The 14,646-nt window shown below is 36.6% G+C and overlaps 1 protein-coding gene across 1 annotated transcript in view; it reads right to left on the reverse strand.

Moving 5' to 3' along the window:
- The window catches only part of CCDC141 (coiled-coil domain containing 141), a gene marked incomplete at both ends in the record, with an annotated part of 197,454 nt that overhangs the window by 145,874 nt on the left and 36,934 nt on the right, over positions 1 to 14,646 (reverse strand). The window contains 2 exons of the mRNA XM_084258924.1: positions 8,489 to 8,742; positions 12,174 to 12,282. Coding sequence (XP_084115050.1) covers positions 8,489 to 8,742; positions 12,174 to 12,282 — 363 coding nt within the window. The remainder of the gene's footprint in view (positions 1 to 8,488; positions 8,743 to 12,173; positions 12,283 to 14,646) is intronic.

The raw sequence follows: 14,646 nt of genomic DNA on the forward strand, positions 1-14,646 counted from the left end.
ACACTGGAAGTCTCTGGACCTGAATTTAATATCTAGCATTACCTCTGATTCACTGAGGAGAATCCTTCCAGCAATGGTAGAAAGTCTATTTTTTAAGAATGGAAAAAGAAACTAGCCCAGGATTTTAGCAATTTTCATCTAAGGCATGGTTTTCCCAGTATGATTTAGGGTTCCATCCTAAAATGCTCTTCAGCCAAATATATTTACTGTGTGTGTGTGTATGTGTGAAAGAGAGAGAGAGAGAGAGAGATGTTATAAGACATGTACCAACGTTTGACATTTTCAAATTACCACCCCAGTTCCTAGGTCACACAGCCTAATGGATTCCTAGCTAAAGATTTGGCTTAAACTCCTCGTTGTTGGTCAGAATTGAAAACTATCATATTCACTGCTAAATCTTAAATGATATTTTAACCCTTTTAATGTGTGCCATTTATTTTATCTACTTATAAATCTCCCTATAAAAAGCATTAAAAGCAACTGGACCTTTTTGCATGTCCTTGGGGGCTGTGAGAACAAGGGCAAATGAGAAAATGAGTCCTACTCCATGGCCAGTTTGAGGTGGTCACAGTATTGAGGAGAAAGGAAGGCCAACCATCTCCAACATTAGAAGTTGGGAAGAAAAAGAACTCAGGGTGGTGGAAGGAAATCCACAGGCAGCTTGGTAGCAGCAGACAGCTCAGGAAGCAGCCATTGTCACACACTGGAAGGGAATGAGCATCATGGAGTAATGTAGCACCTTCCCCAGGAAGCACACATATTAACCAGCTTTGTTTTTAGCTTACTGCAAAGGTAATTTAGTCACAGTGTGTGTCCCTTCAACCCTCTTAACAACTGATTTGGGGGCTTAAATAATTGTGCCTATTTAAAATGTTGTTAAACCATTAGTCCACCTGAAAATATGTAGAAGTGACAAGCTCAATTTAATGAAAATGTAATCAACTATAAAAAGTATAAATGACCTAAACAAATACCTAAAGGGTGGAGAAAGTTAAGAAGAGAAAAATAGGTTTTTCAACATTATTTTACAGATAAAATTGACCTTTTGAAAAATCTGCTTCTGATTTTCATTAATGAAGCAGATTATCTGCAAAATAAGATGATGGAGTTGAAAAGAAAGGTCAGCTACTCAAGAAATGCATTAATTCCCCTCCATATCATAACATTTGCAAAAGCTAAGATTCTCTAATGATTTAGAAAACTGGTATGGGATCCAGTCAATAGGTGCCACTCGCTATCTATCCAGTAAAGCTTAGAGAGCAAGCACCAACATATGTAGCGATACAATGGATATATGTACTGAGCCCTTACCATATGCCAAGCTGTGCTCTAAGCATTTTTACATATATTATGTTCTTTATTTTTACAACATAACTATAGATACTATTATTATGTCCATTTTACAGAAAAGGGAATTGAGACTCAGAGACCCAGTAACTTGTCCAGAATCACATAGCTAATAAATGTAAAAGCCATGCCATCTCTATTGAGTCACTCTATTAATACCTGTGACATGCAGTGTCGCTGGAAGCAATGATGGTTAGCATGTATTCTAACAAGGAGGAGGTTAGATTGCTTTCAAACTCACATGCTTTCAAACTCTATAAGCACTTTTACTTCACATTACTGCTAGTATATTTTAAAGTGAATTTAAAGTGAATTTTTGAAACTATTTATTAAGATAAAATCCTGTGATAAATTTTAATCTATAAGTAGTTGAAAATTCATGTTTGTCTGTTAGTGGACTGAACTACTGGATACCAATAGTTGAACTGAATTATCACCAAGATAATTCAACATTTATTTTGGTTTAATGCCAGTCAAGCTTACAAAGCTACATTCAAACAAAGATTAAAAAAAAAACACACTTTTTATGTGTTAGCCACTAGGCTAGGTAGTTTTGTCATCTCATATTAATTTAGGCTCATTAAACACACAAACTCTAAATTTTAGCAGAAGGTAGCAGCATAAAAAGAAAACAGCATAAATGTACACAAACATGACTTATACATGTGTACTTTCACACACACACACACACATACACACACACACACACACACACAGCTTTAAGGCTGCTCACCAAGTGCAAGTCAGCTGCCCCGAAACTTATTTGTGTCATTTCTGATATTTTCATTTCCCATTGACAAGGAATATGATTACATATGGTTACATAAGCATGATATACATGGGACCCAAATTATAAAACCTTGCAAATGAAGTCTATTACCTTTTCCCCCCTACAAAGATGTATATCTTATATATGATCTGGGTTGTAAAAAGAGATTATCTGCCCTTATGTCTTATTTAATTCTCCTAGATGTCCTTGACACTGTCTTGTACAAAGAGACCATGAATAACTTCATTTTAATTTATTTGTTTGTCTCATTTATGCCTGTTCAGAGCAATTGAGAAAAATTGCATTCATAAATCTTCTTGCCAACATAATTAATTATGCACAAAATACTCCAAGCTGCTTCTGATTTTCATTAATGAGGCAGATTATCTGCAAAATAAGGTGCTGCTGGAGTTGAAAAGAAAGGTCAACTACTCATCTTTAAATGTAAAACAAGTGCACATTTTTACATCTGAAAAATAAAGATAAAGAGAAAACTTGCTATGATTATATTTATCAGACTATTACATACCAATTAAGATGGAACAGTATGTGGTTTTCATTTGCTTTTTCTCCCTGCCATTGATACAAATATTAAGTCACCATCATTCTGGTCACTTAATTTTTTTTTTGAAAGGAGAATTAACTGAACTACTATAGTTCAAAACCATTAAAGCCATAAGCACTTAGAAACAGAGGAGTACTAAATGCATCAGTTAAATAGCCCTTGTAAGAGAAGACACATCAGATATTCAGATATCCACATTATTATTCATCCGTAAGCTTTGCTCTAATTCTCCACTTAATTTTCCATTTTCTTAAGTGGTTAAAATGATTGACAAAAATGGTATTTTACTAATGTAAGATCTGACAGTCTTATGTTCCCTTAAAATAAGTACAGAACTGACAAAAAATCTTGGCTTTCCAATGGAGCATATGCTTTTGCATCAACCCATGGTTCCGCAGTGTTCTGGTAAGACCAGGTAAATCATCCAGGAATGTGATAACCACAGAACCCAGATTATTAAAGAGTCACACACAATTTGGTGTCCCTGCTGCTATTCTTCACCACTTTATCCTCAACAAAACTTAAATATGGGAAAACTCAAAAACTTAGATAAGATATTTAGGCAAAAAAACTATCTGGATTTTGAAATATTTCCTTGTTCACATCGTTATCAAGTAAGCAACTAACAATTGTTCATTACATTGGGAAACCTAAGAGACTTATTTCTTTATCAATAAGATATTTAAACTATGCTACATTTGGATATAGGATATTCTACACTAAAATTACTATATTTCTGATGGGAGAATATGCCTATGATTTGTCCAATTTAATAAATATAAGGTTATTTGTCCTCTGTATAGATTAATTCTCTTAGTTTCATTTGTATGCTTAGTTGTTTCTTTAATAAATGTGTGTGCCTAAGACTATCTCATGCTTGGATAAAGCTCTAGAAGATGGCAGCATGCCAAATGTTAATAGCAATTATCCATATGGATAGTGATTTCATCTACATTATTAACAAATGAACATTATTAAGTCACAAGAAGAAACAAACACAGTTCTCTTTTTTATTTTAAACCATTAATTACATGCCCACTGAAAAAAATATGGCAGTTAAAATTATAAAGGTGGCTTTCATTTTATCAGACCTTCTGAACTCAAGACAAACAATAAAATAAGCCTTTCATGCAGTGTCAGTCTACTTGAGCATGATGATGGAGAGAGTGGAGAGGGGGAGTATAAAATATGATGGGCCTTTACTATCCTTTATCAGCTATGATGACCAAAAAATGTTAATACTAATATAGCAGTTACTAAGTGCCAGATATTGTTCTAAGCACTTAACACATAATAAATAACTCACTTGATACTAACAACATTTTGAGATAGATACTATTATAGCTACATTTTATTATATTATATCTACATTTTACAAACTGAGCCTCAGGGAGGTTAAATAATTTGCTCAATTACTTGACTGGTAAGTGGTGGAGTAGAATTTGACCCCAGTGAACAGTCTTGCCCCAGGTTCTGTACTGCACACAGATGAAACAGTTGTCTTTATTAGTTATGGCAGCTGTTATCAATGGTATTATGAAGAGAAAATATAACATGGAGTGTTTGAAAACTAAATACCTAAATTTTATATTTAAGGAAATCACTGATTTATTAACCAATTTTATTTAAGATAATATTAATCCTTACTATTATTACTAAATTGATTTTGGTTCAAAACAGTTAAGAATGGAATTTGAAACCATTCTATACCTAGGCCAATTGACAACAATTTACAGTATTAAAAGACCTTGACATGTGTAGCAACAGTTAATGCTAAACCCAGGGGAAAGACTATGGTCCAGATGAAAAATAAGCATAAATTGTAAAGCTTAATCAAGAAGAAGGAGCATAAGGAAAGTGCTTATTAAGTACCTCTTAAAATGATAGTCCTCGTGCCCTATATTTTGCACATGCTATTTCATTTAATCCTTAGACTAACTCCATGAATCAAGTGTTATTATTCCCAATTTAATTTTTTTTTCTTTTTTTTTTATAGAGGCATGTTTTATTTATTTATTTGTTTGTTTGTTCGTTTGTTTCGTTTATACATGCACTGGGTACAGTCAGAAGCGCGGGAGGGTGAGAGAATTCACCAGAGCCAGAGCGGGGAGCAGAGCAGACAGAAGGACCGAAGTACACTGCTGAGGGGAGCAGCGGGCGGCAGGAGAGGTCTGCACGCCATGTGGGACCCTCCTCTGGTGGCCGGGTAGCAGCCGGGGATCGAACCAGCACTGCAGAGGCTGCAGGCAGCTTCGCAACCCAGCACTCAACCGCTGCGCCACCGGGGAGGCCCTATTATTCCCAATTTAAAACAACAATGAGATTCATTAAAACATAAGACACTTTCTAGGGGCTTAGCAGAATGGTCAAAGTCCAAGTCACGGATTACTCCAAATTTTGGCTAGGATGTGGTTCAACAGGAACTCTCTTCCATTGCTGGTGGAAACACAAAGTGGTGTAATCACTTTGGAAGACAGGTTCTTATAAAAATGTTCTTACCACATGTGATCCAGCAAATGAGTTCCTTGGTATTTGCCCAAAAGAATTAAAAATTTATATCCACACACGTCTGCACATGGGTACTTTTTGCAGCATTATTCATAATTGCCAAAACTTGGTAGCAACCAAGATGTCCTTTGGTGGATGGATAAACTGTGGCCTATTCAGTAAAGGAAGATGATTCATCTTTAAAAAATAAATGAATTATCAAGTCGTGAAAAAACATGGAGGATTCTTAAATGCATATTACTTAATGAAAGAAGTCAGTCTGGAAAGATTGTGTATACAGGATTTCAACTACATGACATTTTGGAAAAGGCAAATGAATGGAGACAACAGGGGCCACCCTGGTGGTGCAGGGATTAAAGACAGCACTATCAAGCTATTGCCAGCCTCTGCAGCATGAGTTTGATTCCCGGCCAGCCAGGGAGCTAACCCACATGGCACAGCAGACCTTTCCTGTCTCACCTGCTGCTCCCCTCAGCAGTGTATTTCAGTATATCTGCCTGTTCTGCTCCTCACTCTCTCTAGTGAATCCTTTCACCCCACCCTCCACACCTTTGGCCTGTACCCCAGTTCTTGTATGCATAAATAAATAAATCTTAAGAAAAAAAAAAGAATGGAGACAGTAAAAAAGATCAGTGCTTACAAGGATTAGGGAGAGTAAGGAATGGATAGCTGAAACACAGGGAATAATTAGGGTGGTAAAATTATTATTCTGTATGCTACAACTGTGACTATATGTCATTATACATTTATCCAAATCCATATAATTTGTTGCACCAAGATTGAGCCCTAATCTAAATTGTGGATTTGGGGTGATGTTCAATGACCAATAATCATTGATCATATCAGATGTTGCACTCTGGTGAGGGTGATGGCAATGGTGGAGTTTGTGCATGTGTAGAAACAGAAGATGTTCAGTACTTTCCACTCAACTTTGCTATGAATATAAAACAGCTTAAAAAAAATAGTCTACTTAAAAAAAGCAACCCCTCCCAAAAGAACACACACTTTCCTGCAAAAAAGACATCTCACCAAGTCTAAAAACTTGCAATACCTTACTCTAGTTATTACCATGCTTTCCACGGTTGGCAAGATATCTAAATTTCTCCTGAAGTATGTAACTGGGTTAAAATTAACATTTTGAATCTTCATGTGATTTTTTTCTTTTTTCCTTTCTCTTTTTTTTTTTCTGCAGATGATAATTATTGCCATAATCATGGAGCAGGAAAGCAAAATTGCTATCTTAAAAATAAATAAATAAAACTTAATGTAGCTGCTTTTTTATTCTTGGGAAATTGTTTTGTATTTAGGTAGCTGCTTTGATGAGCCTTTTCATTAGGCAGAAAAGGTCTATGTTAATCTGGATAAGAAAGGTTGTGATTTAAAAGGAATAAACTACTCTGTATAATAAAATAAGAGGAGTTTTTAGTGTGTTATTAGAAGTACTAAAGGCAAGAGTTTGGGGTTATGAGCTTAATGAAAATAGGCATGAGGAAGGTTTCTTTAAAGGAGTAGCAGTTCTGAGGAAATGTGTCAGGTCTAGAGAGAGCAAGAAAAAGTACGAAAGAACCATAATGGACCCACTCACATTAGGGAAAATAAGGAACTTTAGAAACAGTTGCCTGGTACAAGTTAGTATCAGTTGTCTCTCTAATAATCAATTTTAAGCTGATTATTATATTAATTGTTAATTCTCTTTTGTTATGCCAGAAACATCAGTGAAAGATTACATTGGACAATATCACCACAAGTCTGTGAGGGGAAGAACTACATGGGGGTTGGTAGTACTGGCACACAGAGCACATCAGAAGCAGGACTGCAGCTGGTAGTAGTCAAGTCAAAAGGACTGAAAACAGAGACAGTTTGTGAAGTGTAGAGCAGCTTGGAAAGAGAGGTGACAAAATGCAAGCAGAATATATGACTGGAGCCATCTTTATTGGGCTCTATTTTATGCTACCTCTTCAGAGAGGCCTTTTTTGATTCCTTCTTTGATGAAAAGTAGAACCATACAAGCCAAAATTCATTACCCTACTTTTTTTTTTATATTACTTATCATTCTTCATTTGTATATTATATGTCTTTCTCAGCTGAGAGTAATTCTGTCCCCCAGGGACATTTGACAATGTCTAGAGATATCTTTGGTTGTCACAACTGAAGAATATTCTACTGGTACCCCACGGGGAGAGGTCAGGGATGCCAATCAACATCATAGAGTACTAGGACAGTCCCCAAGAGCAATTACCTGGCACCACATGTCAGTAGTGCTGGGTTGAAAGTGCATTAAAAGGAAAATTCCTAGTGGAAAGGAATATTTTGTGTCTTGTATATCCATGCTACTTATATAGGACTTGGTACATAGTACATACTCAATACGTGTTAGTTAAAAAGTTGATGATCATTTCAGTCCTTGCTTTTGCAGCTTGTAATGAGAAGCAGTTTCTCCTGACCATGTATTTGCTCCCCACTACATGTCTGTCTCTCCAGTTTGGATCAGAGCAATAATATAAAACATGTTAAGAGACTGCTTTCCTATGCAGACAAACTAGACCTCCTTCCACAGCATTTAATCCTGAAATTTCCCTCCACTTAATCATATACTTATAAGTATAGGAGTAGGGCAATGAGAAATATCACACTTATTTGAGTTGGGGGTTTGCAAAGAGAGTTCTAGGCACTTTTATCCTCAAGACTGGGATAGAAGGATGCATGGCAAGTATGCTGACAACTGAGCAAAGCTGTGCTTGCAATCTAGGTGAAGATCTGCAGAAACTGCAAACACACCAACCTCCCACCCCACAGCTCTAACCACCCAGCATCCGGTCATAAGCCAAGGTTATGTTTCTTCATTAACACCATATCACTTAGCACTCTTCTAAGAATATCTCTATTTTGGACTGACTTTTTTTTTTTTTTTTTTTTTTTGCTGACATCCTCTGCAATCTAGTATAATTCAGTGCTATCACACCTCTCCAACTTTCAAGAAAACTGCAATTAACATTTCAGAATTATAAAGAAATATGTCTAAAATTAGTGGCCTGGAAGGAAGTGAGAAAGAGAATTCAACAATAGAATAGTCATTTTCAAAACTTCCCACAAGTATTCTTCCATTTATAAAATCAAAATTAAAATGACAGGAAATTAAAATCTTTGTTTTTATATAACTCACGGAAAACAGTATGGTGGTTTGGACCAAATATCAAAGAATTTGACAGTCATAACTAAAAAGATATGCTAGGAAATAGTCCACATAACAACCAAACATGAATTGAGGTCAAGACATCATCAATGAGTCTTTGAGTTACCTGGTTTTCTTTTTGGTCCCACTGACATATCTGTAGAACTTGACCCAATTCTTGTTGCTGTTGTTTCAGGTACTTGTCTAGCTGCCGTCTCCTATCTTGTAGAACTTCAAGAAGGCTGTCAATCTTCAGGCAGCTGTTATGAGCTCCTTGAATCAACTCAGGATTTACATTAGGTCCACCACATTTGAATTTTTCTATGAAGTCAGTGAGTTGTTGACTTTTGTTTAAAAGGGCTAGTGATCGTTCTAAGAGTTCTAGAAGCAAAGAAGAAAAAAAAAGAATAGTAATATGAGCAAGTTTTTATATAGTAATATTCAGGCTCTTCATATAATTTAAAATATATATAACCCTTGTATTTATAATAAGTTGTACAGCAAGGAATTAATGTATAAACATAAAATGTCTGCAATACAACTGGTCAAATACATCAGTCTAACAGTTCTATAGTATTAACTGACAAATGGAGAATGCTGAAATTCAGCAATAATGTAATTCAGGATAGGGAATAGAAAGACCACAGAATTTGGGCACTAGTTTAGTCTGCTTTTAATATTATAATGCTGGTTAAAGTCACTACTTGAGGATGGAATCAAATGAGGAAATTATTATTATACAGTGTGCTAGATGGTATAACAGAGGCACTCAGGAGGCAGAGAGAACTCACTGCCAGAGGCATACATGTCCCATCGAACTACAGGCTTCCTGAGGTCTCCCCCAACACATGTCTTTCCGGGTTTCTCATCTGTCATGGGAACAGAAAATATTCATGCTGAATTGAGGGTAACCATGCTGGTAAATGGACTTTAACTAGACATTTTTCACTCAAAGGAGAAAAGACTGGGGAGGACATGTTAGGCTTTAACTAGTTTGAGGATTATCATGAGGAAGAAGAGACTAATACTGAAACATCTAAGAGAGTAGAAACTTCAACCCTTTCATCCTGATTCAGACCTCTGCAATGTTAAACATGCAACACAAATTTAGTATTGCTGAATAAGGAAAAATCATAGAGGAAGCTAACAGAAGTGAAGTGAATATGAGGGATGTTTGATTATGGTTATTAACCATTGTCAGCCTTACTCTCATATTAGTGATAGATACTGATCAATATCTCAGAATTTTATTAGAAATACTAGCCATGTTTATAGAATATTTATAGTCTCCAAAAATCATATGTTGAAAACTGAATACCTAACGTGATGGTGTGCGGAGGTATGGATTTTGTGTGGTGCTTAGGTCATGAGGGTGGAGCCCTATGATTAGTATTCTTATAAAAGAGATCCCACAAAGCTTCCCCAACCCTTCCACCGTGAGAAATCTGCAAACCAGAAGAGGGAGCCCAATAGGCTGTGGTGAATGACTACTGGTACTTTGGTGGTGAATATGGTGTCATAACATACACCTGAAAAGGTGTGAACATATACTCTGAAATCATAAAATATGTTGTAAACCAATGTTACCTTAATAAAAAATAATAAATTTATAAATATATAATTAAATTTCTGCTGTTTATAAGCCACCCAGTCTGTGGTATTTTATTATAGCAGCCCAATAGGTTTAGATAGATAACTGAAAAATCAGGATTTTGTTCTTGAATATGCATTCAAATCAGCTAATCTTAATCACATCTAACGGAAATAGTTGATTAATAAATTTCACAAATTCCTGTTATATAAAAAGGAAGCCCCTGAAGCCACATTACACATTGCAATATGAACTGGACACCAAATAACAACGGAAACAAGGGAACTCTTATCAGGAGTTCCCTCTAATCCCTGTGCTTCAGGGAACACAAAAATGTAGAGATAAACATGCCATCAGAATGGAAAAATATTTTGTCATCATAAAAATAAATGATGTTTCCTATCTTGAGCTAGCATTTCTTTGCATATCTTCAGATTAAGAGGTGCTCCTGTGCACTGCCAAAGGCTATACCCTGAGAGGTAGGACAATGGTTCCACTGTGAGCTGCATGGGGCATAATAGTTTGACACCCACAAAGAAAGCAGAGTGTGCTCTGCCAAAGATTCTAGTACATTTGAAGGAGACAACAAAACAGCATTCTAGCCACTTCTCTCCAGTTCCATCCCCAAATATTTGTGGAAAAGTCTCTACTTTCTCAATTCCCTAATCCCCAAGGAAAATGTTTTCATTTAATTGTCTCAGTATTAAATCTTTTCAACAAGAGCATCAATCACTGTCAGGTCTCAGAGGTAAATTTCTAATCTGTTATCTAGGGTCCTTTGAAGGGTAGTATAAGCACACCTATCTGTGGTTTTTAAGAACACTGCCCTGGTGGCATGATGAAACTCATACAGCCAGGAATCCAGGAAGTGACAAGTGAGTTAAGGAAGCCATTCCACTCATCCCAATTCTGTTTGGCTGTAATACTTAGGAAAATGAATTAAGAAGAAAAGAAGTGATCTCACCTATCTATCTAACCTGCTCCCACAGAACAAAATTACAGTAAACAGTTACACTTTTATGAATGCCTTCCCTGTCCCCATCTTGCTCATGCCAAATTCTAGTAGAAAAGGTTTAGCAAGAAAACTATTGGTTAACAACCAGACTATCTTTATCTGATCAAAGGAAGTTGAAAAACATTTTGTATAGGGTTTTATTAGATATTCATGTGGGGAAAGTTTACAAGTCCTTTTTAAAAACTGCAATAGGGCCTCCCCAGGGGTGCAGTGGATTGAGCACTGCTCTGTGAAGCTGTCTGCAGCCTCTGCAGCATGGGTTCGATTCCCCGCCAGCCAGGGAGAAACCCATATGGTGCAGCAGACCTCTCCTGTTGCGCCCACTGCTCCCCTCAGCAGTGTCTTTGGTCCGTCTGCCTTTTTCTGCTGCCCTCTCTGTCTCTGGTGAATTCTCTCACCCTCCTGCACCTCTGACCTATACCCCAGTTCTTGTATAAATAAATAAATCTTAAAAAAAAAAAACTATGGAGAATTACAATAAAGTAGCATAAAAAAATAAAAACTAGGCCTCCCCAGTGGCGCAGCAGTTGAGCGCTGGGTTGCAAGGCTGCCCGCAGCCTCTGCAGCACTGGTTCGATCCCTGGCCGCCGGGTGAGGGTCCCACATGGCACGCAGACCTCTCCTGCCGCTTGCTGCTCCCCTCAACAGTGTATTTCATTGGTCTGCCTGTTCTATTCCCCGTTCTGGCTCTAGTGAATTCTATCACCCTCCCGTGCTTCTGACTGTACCCAGTGCTTATATAAATAAATAAATAAATCTTTAAAAAATAAAATAAAAAATAAAAACTGCAATAGTTGAAAGAGATTTTCCTTACATAGAGCTGACTTTCATTTACTGACCCTTAAAAGAAGCAAGCACTGAATTCAACTGTTTATCCAACCAAGCAATATTTCTTGAGGATCCACCACATGCAGGCAGCTTGCTAGATGTTGAAGATACAAGCAAGAATAAGCAGAAATCACCCCTATCCTCAGCAAGTAAAGTCTAACTGACTTTCCTAAAGCTCATCCTCTATCATCCTCATAGAGTGTTTACAATTAGTTCTTGCTTGCATAGGATGGTCAAAAATTAAAGCATTATTTGGGAAAAATTGAGATGTACATAAACAGATAAATTCAAAAATACAATATCAAACAGGAGCATTCTCATATTAACATTATTTTAAAACATGAAAAGCTTATAATGTTAAGTAAATATATTTCTTGCCTTTGGTATGATGCTCATGAAGCCGAAGAAGTGATTTTAAGGACTCAACATTCTCAAACTCTTGAGTGTTCTGGAGAAAGTCTTCTGTTTGGTCTATTTTAATAGCAAACTACAACAGAAATAACAGAAATACAGGGAAAAGATATTTGAAAAATAAAAATCAAAACTCCACTTTTAGATCTTTGTCGCTATTTTCCATGTATTACTGGCCTAGCTGATTGTGTATGTGTTTGTCTGACACTGTATATGCTTGTGTGAGTGTGTGCTGACTTATGTTTTTTGTTTAAGGAGGTATACAGTCATTTTACAAAGTGCCAGACTAAGAACTTTCTTCACGTACTCTTGCATTCTTTCATCCCTAGAAAAATTTCATGTATGCTGAAATAAACTAAATTATTTACTGTTCAAATATCTATTAAACAGTTCAAAAAACTGTGTCCTACAGAATGAAAGCAGCTATTTTCAACATTCCAAGGCAGTTTGTCAAAGAATAACCAGAAATTTTGCTAAGAAAATCCTATAAAATTTTGACTAAGCAATAACTCACAAAATTCTAAGTTAATTTAATAAGATAAATTTAATATTTTTTCTCCATGAATAGACTTAGAAACAAAAAATGCAACTTTCAGAACAACACATAACTTAATCTCATTTTTACAATTGATCATACCAATACAGATAAGAAGCAATGTCTAATTTCATTTCTTATACAAAATACACACACACACACACACACACACACAAATTAGTCTGCATTAGTGGTTACCAGAAGGAAAGGGGGAAGGAGGGTGGGTAAATCAGGTTAAAGGCATAAATTGTTTGGTTAAGGATAGAATTGGACTTTTAGTGAGCTTTATATAGTATTTATATACAGAGATTGATTCATAATGATGTATACCTGATTATTGCAATAAAAATTTTTAAGGAAAAAAAAGGAAGTGATTGGAAAAGATATACACCAAAGGGTTAATTCTATGAAAAATAATGATATTAGAGATGGGTGAGGGAAGGTGACATTTTAGCCTTTACATTTATAATTTATGATTTCATTAGCATTTTATCAATAATTGTATGAATCATTTATATAAATAAAAATGAGAGTTGATACAGCAAGAATAAAAATGGAAAACTTCTTGATTTCAAAAGAATGGTATAGCACTTTGATACCCTAAATGTGAGAAATATAACCCATCTCTCTTTTCATGTTTTTCTGTGAAGAAAGCATGAGGAGGAGATGTTTGAAATGATAATAAAATCCTCTGGGGAATAAACTTAGAAACAAATTTCAGTAGACAACAAAAATATTTGTTTATGTTACTACTCCATATCCATAGTGGTAAACAAATAGCACGCTTACTTTAGCACTAAGATTAGAAAGTAATTATTATAATTTTTTAAAGATTTATTTATTCATTTACACAAGCACTGGGTACAGTCAGAAGCTTGGGAGGGTGAGAGAATTCACCAGAGCCAGAGTGGGGAGCAGAATAGGCAGACTGACGAAGTACACTGCTGAGGGGAGCAGTGGGCACAGCAGGAAAGGTCTGTGCGCCATGTGGGACCCTCGCTGGTGGCCTGGGGTTGAACTGGTGCTGCAGAGGCCATGGACAGCTTCACAGCCCAGCGCTCAACCACTGCGCCACTGGGGAGGCCCAATTATAATTATAAGAACATATTAATCAACATGTTCACCTTTGGATCAGTAGGGAATAAATTCATAAAGTGAGAAAGACACATTCTTATTCTCTTTGTGAAGTTTTCTCCAAACTAACATATTTGAATTAATGATTTCTATTATTTTTATTAACAGGCTCTATGGTATTTTGACTATTACAATAGTCATAAAAACTAGTTATAAATTGCCTGGGATGATGAAAGACTGATGAACAAATGCCTGTTTGGAATGCAGAGCAGACATCCACCTTCCTGTTAGAGTGACCTGATGAACATTGGCCACAGCTACTTAGGACATGTTCCTAAACTGTAACTCAGAGCTTAATAAGAGAATAACCTATCTAATGATTAAGTCTGTGACCCTTAAACTGACTGTGATCATGATGAACCATGCAATAAGAAGTTCTATTATATTTCTTTTTTTTTTTTTTAAAGATTTATTTATACATACAAGCACTGGGTACAGTCAGAAGCTTGGGAGGGTGAGAGAATTCACCAGAGCCAGAGCAGGGAGCAGAGCAGGCAGAAGGACCGAAGTGCACTGCTGAGGGGAGCAGTGGGCAGCAGGAGAGGTCTGCGCTAAAGATTTATTTATACATACAAGCACTGGGTACAGTCAGAAGCTTGGGAGGGTGAGAGAATTCACCAGAGCCAGAGCAGGGAGCAGAGCAGGCAGAAGGACCGAAGTGCACTGCTGAGGGGAGCAGTGGGCAGCAGGAGAGGTCTGCGCGCCATGTGGGACCCTCCTCTGGTGGCCGGGGAATAGCCGGAGATCGAAAAATAGCCGGGGATCGAACCG

The sequence above is a fragment of the Talpa europaea genome (genome assembly GCF_964194135.1).
Source record: "Talpa europaea genome assembly, chromosome: 1".
NCBI classification, from domain to species: Eukaryota; Metazoa; Chordata; class Mammalia; order Eulipotyphla; family Talpidae; genus Talpa; species Talpa europaea.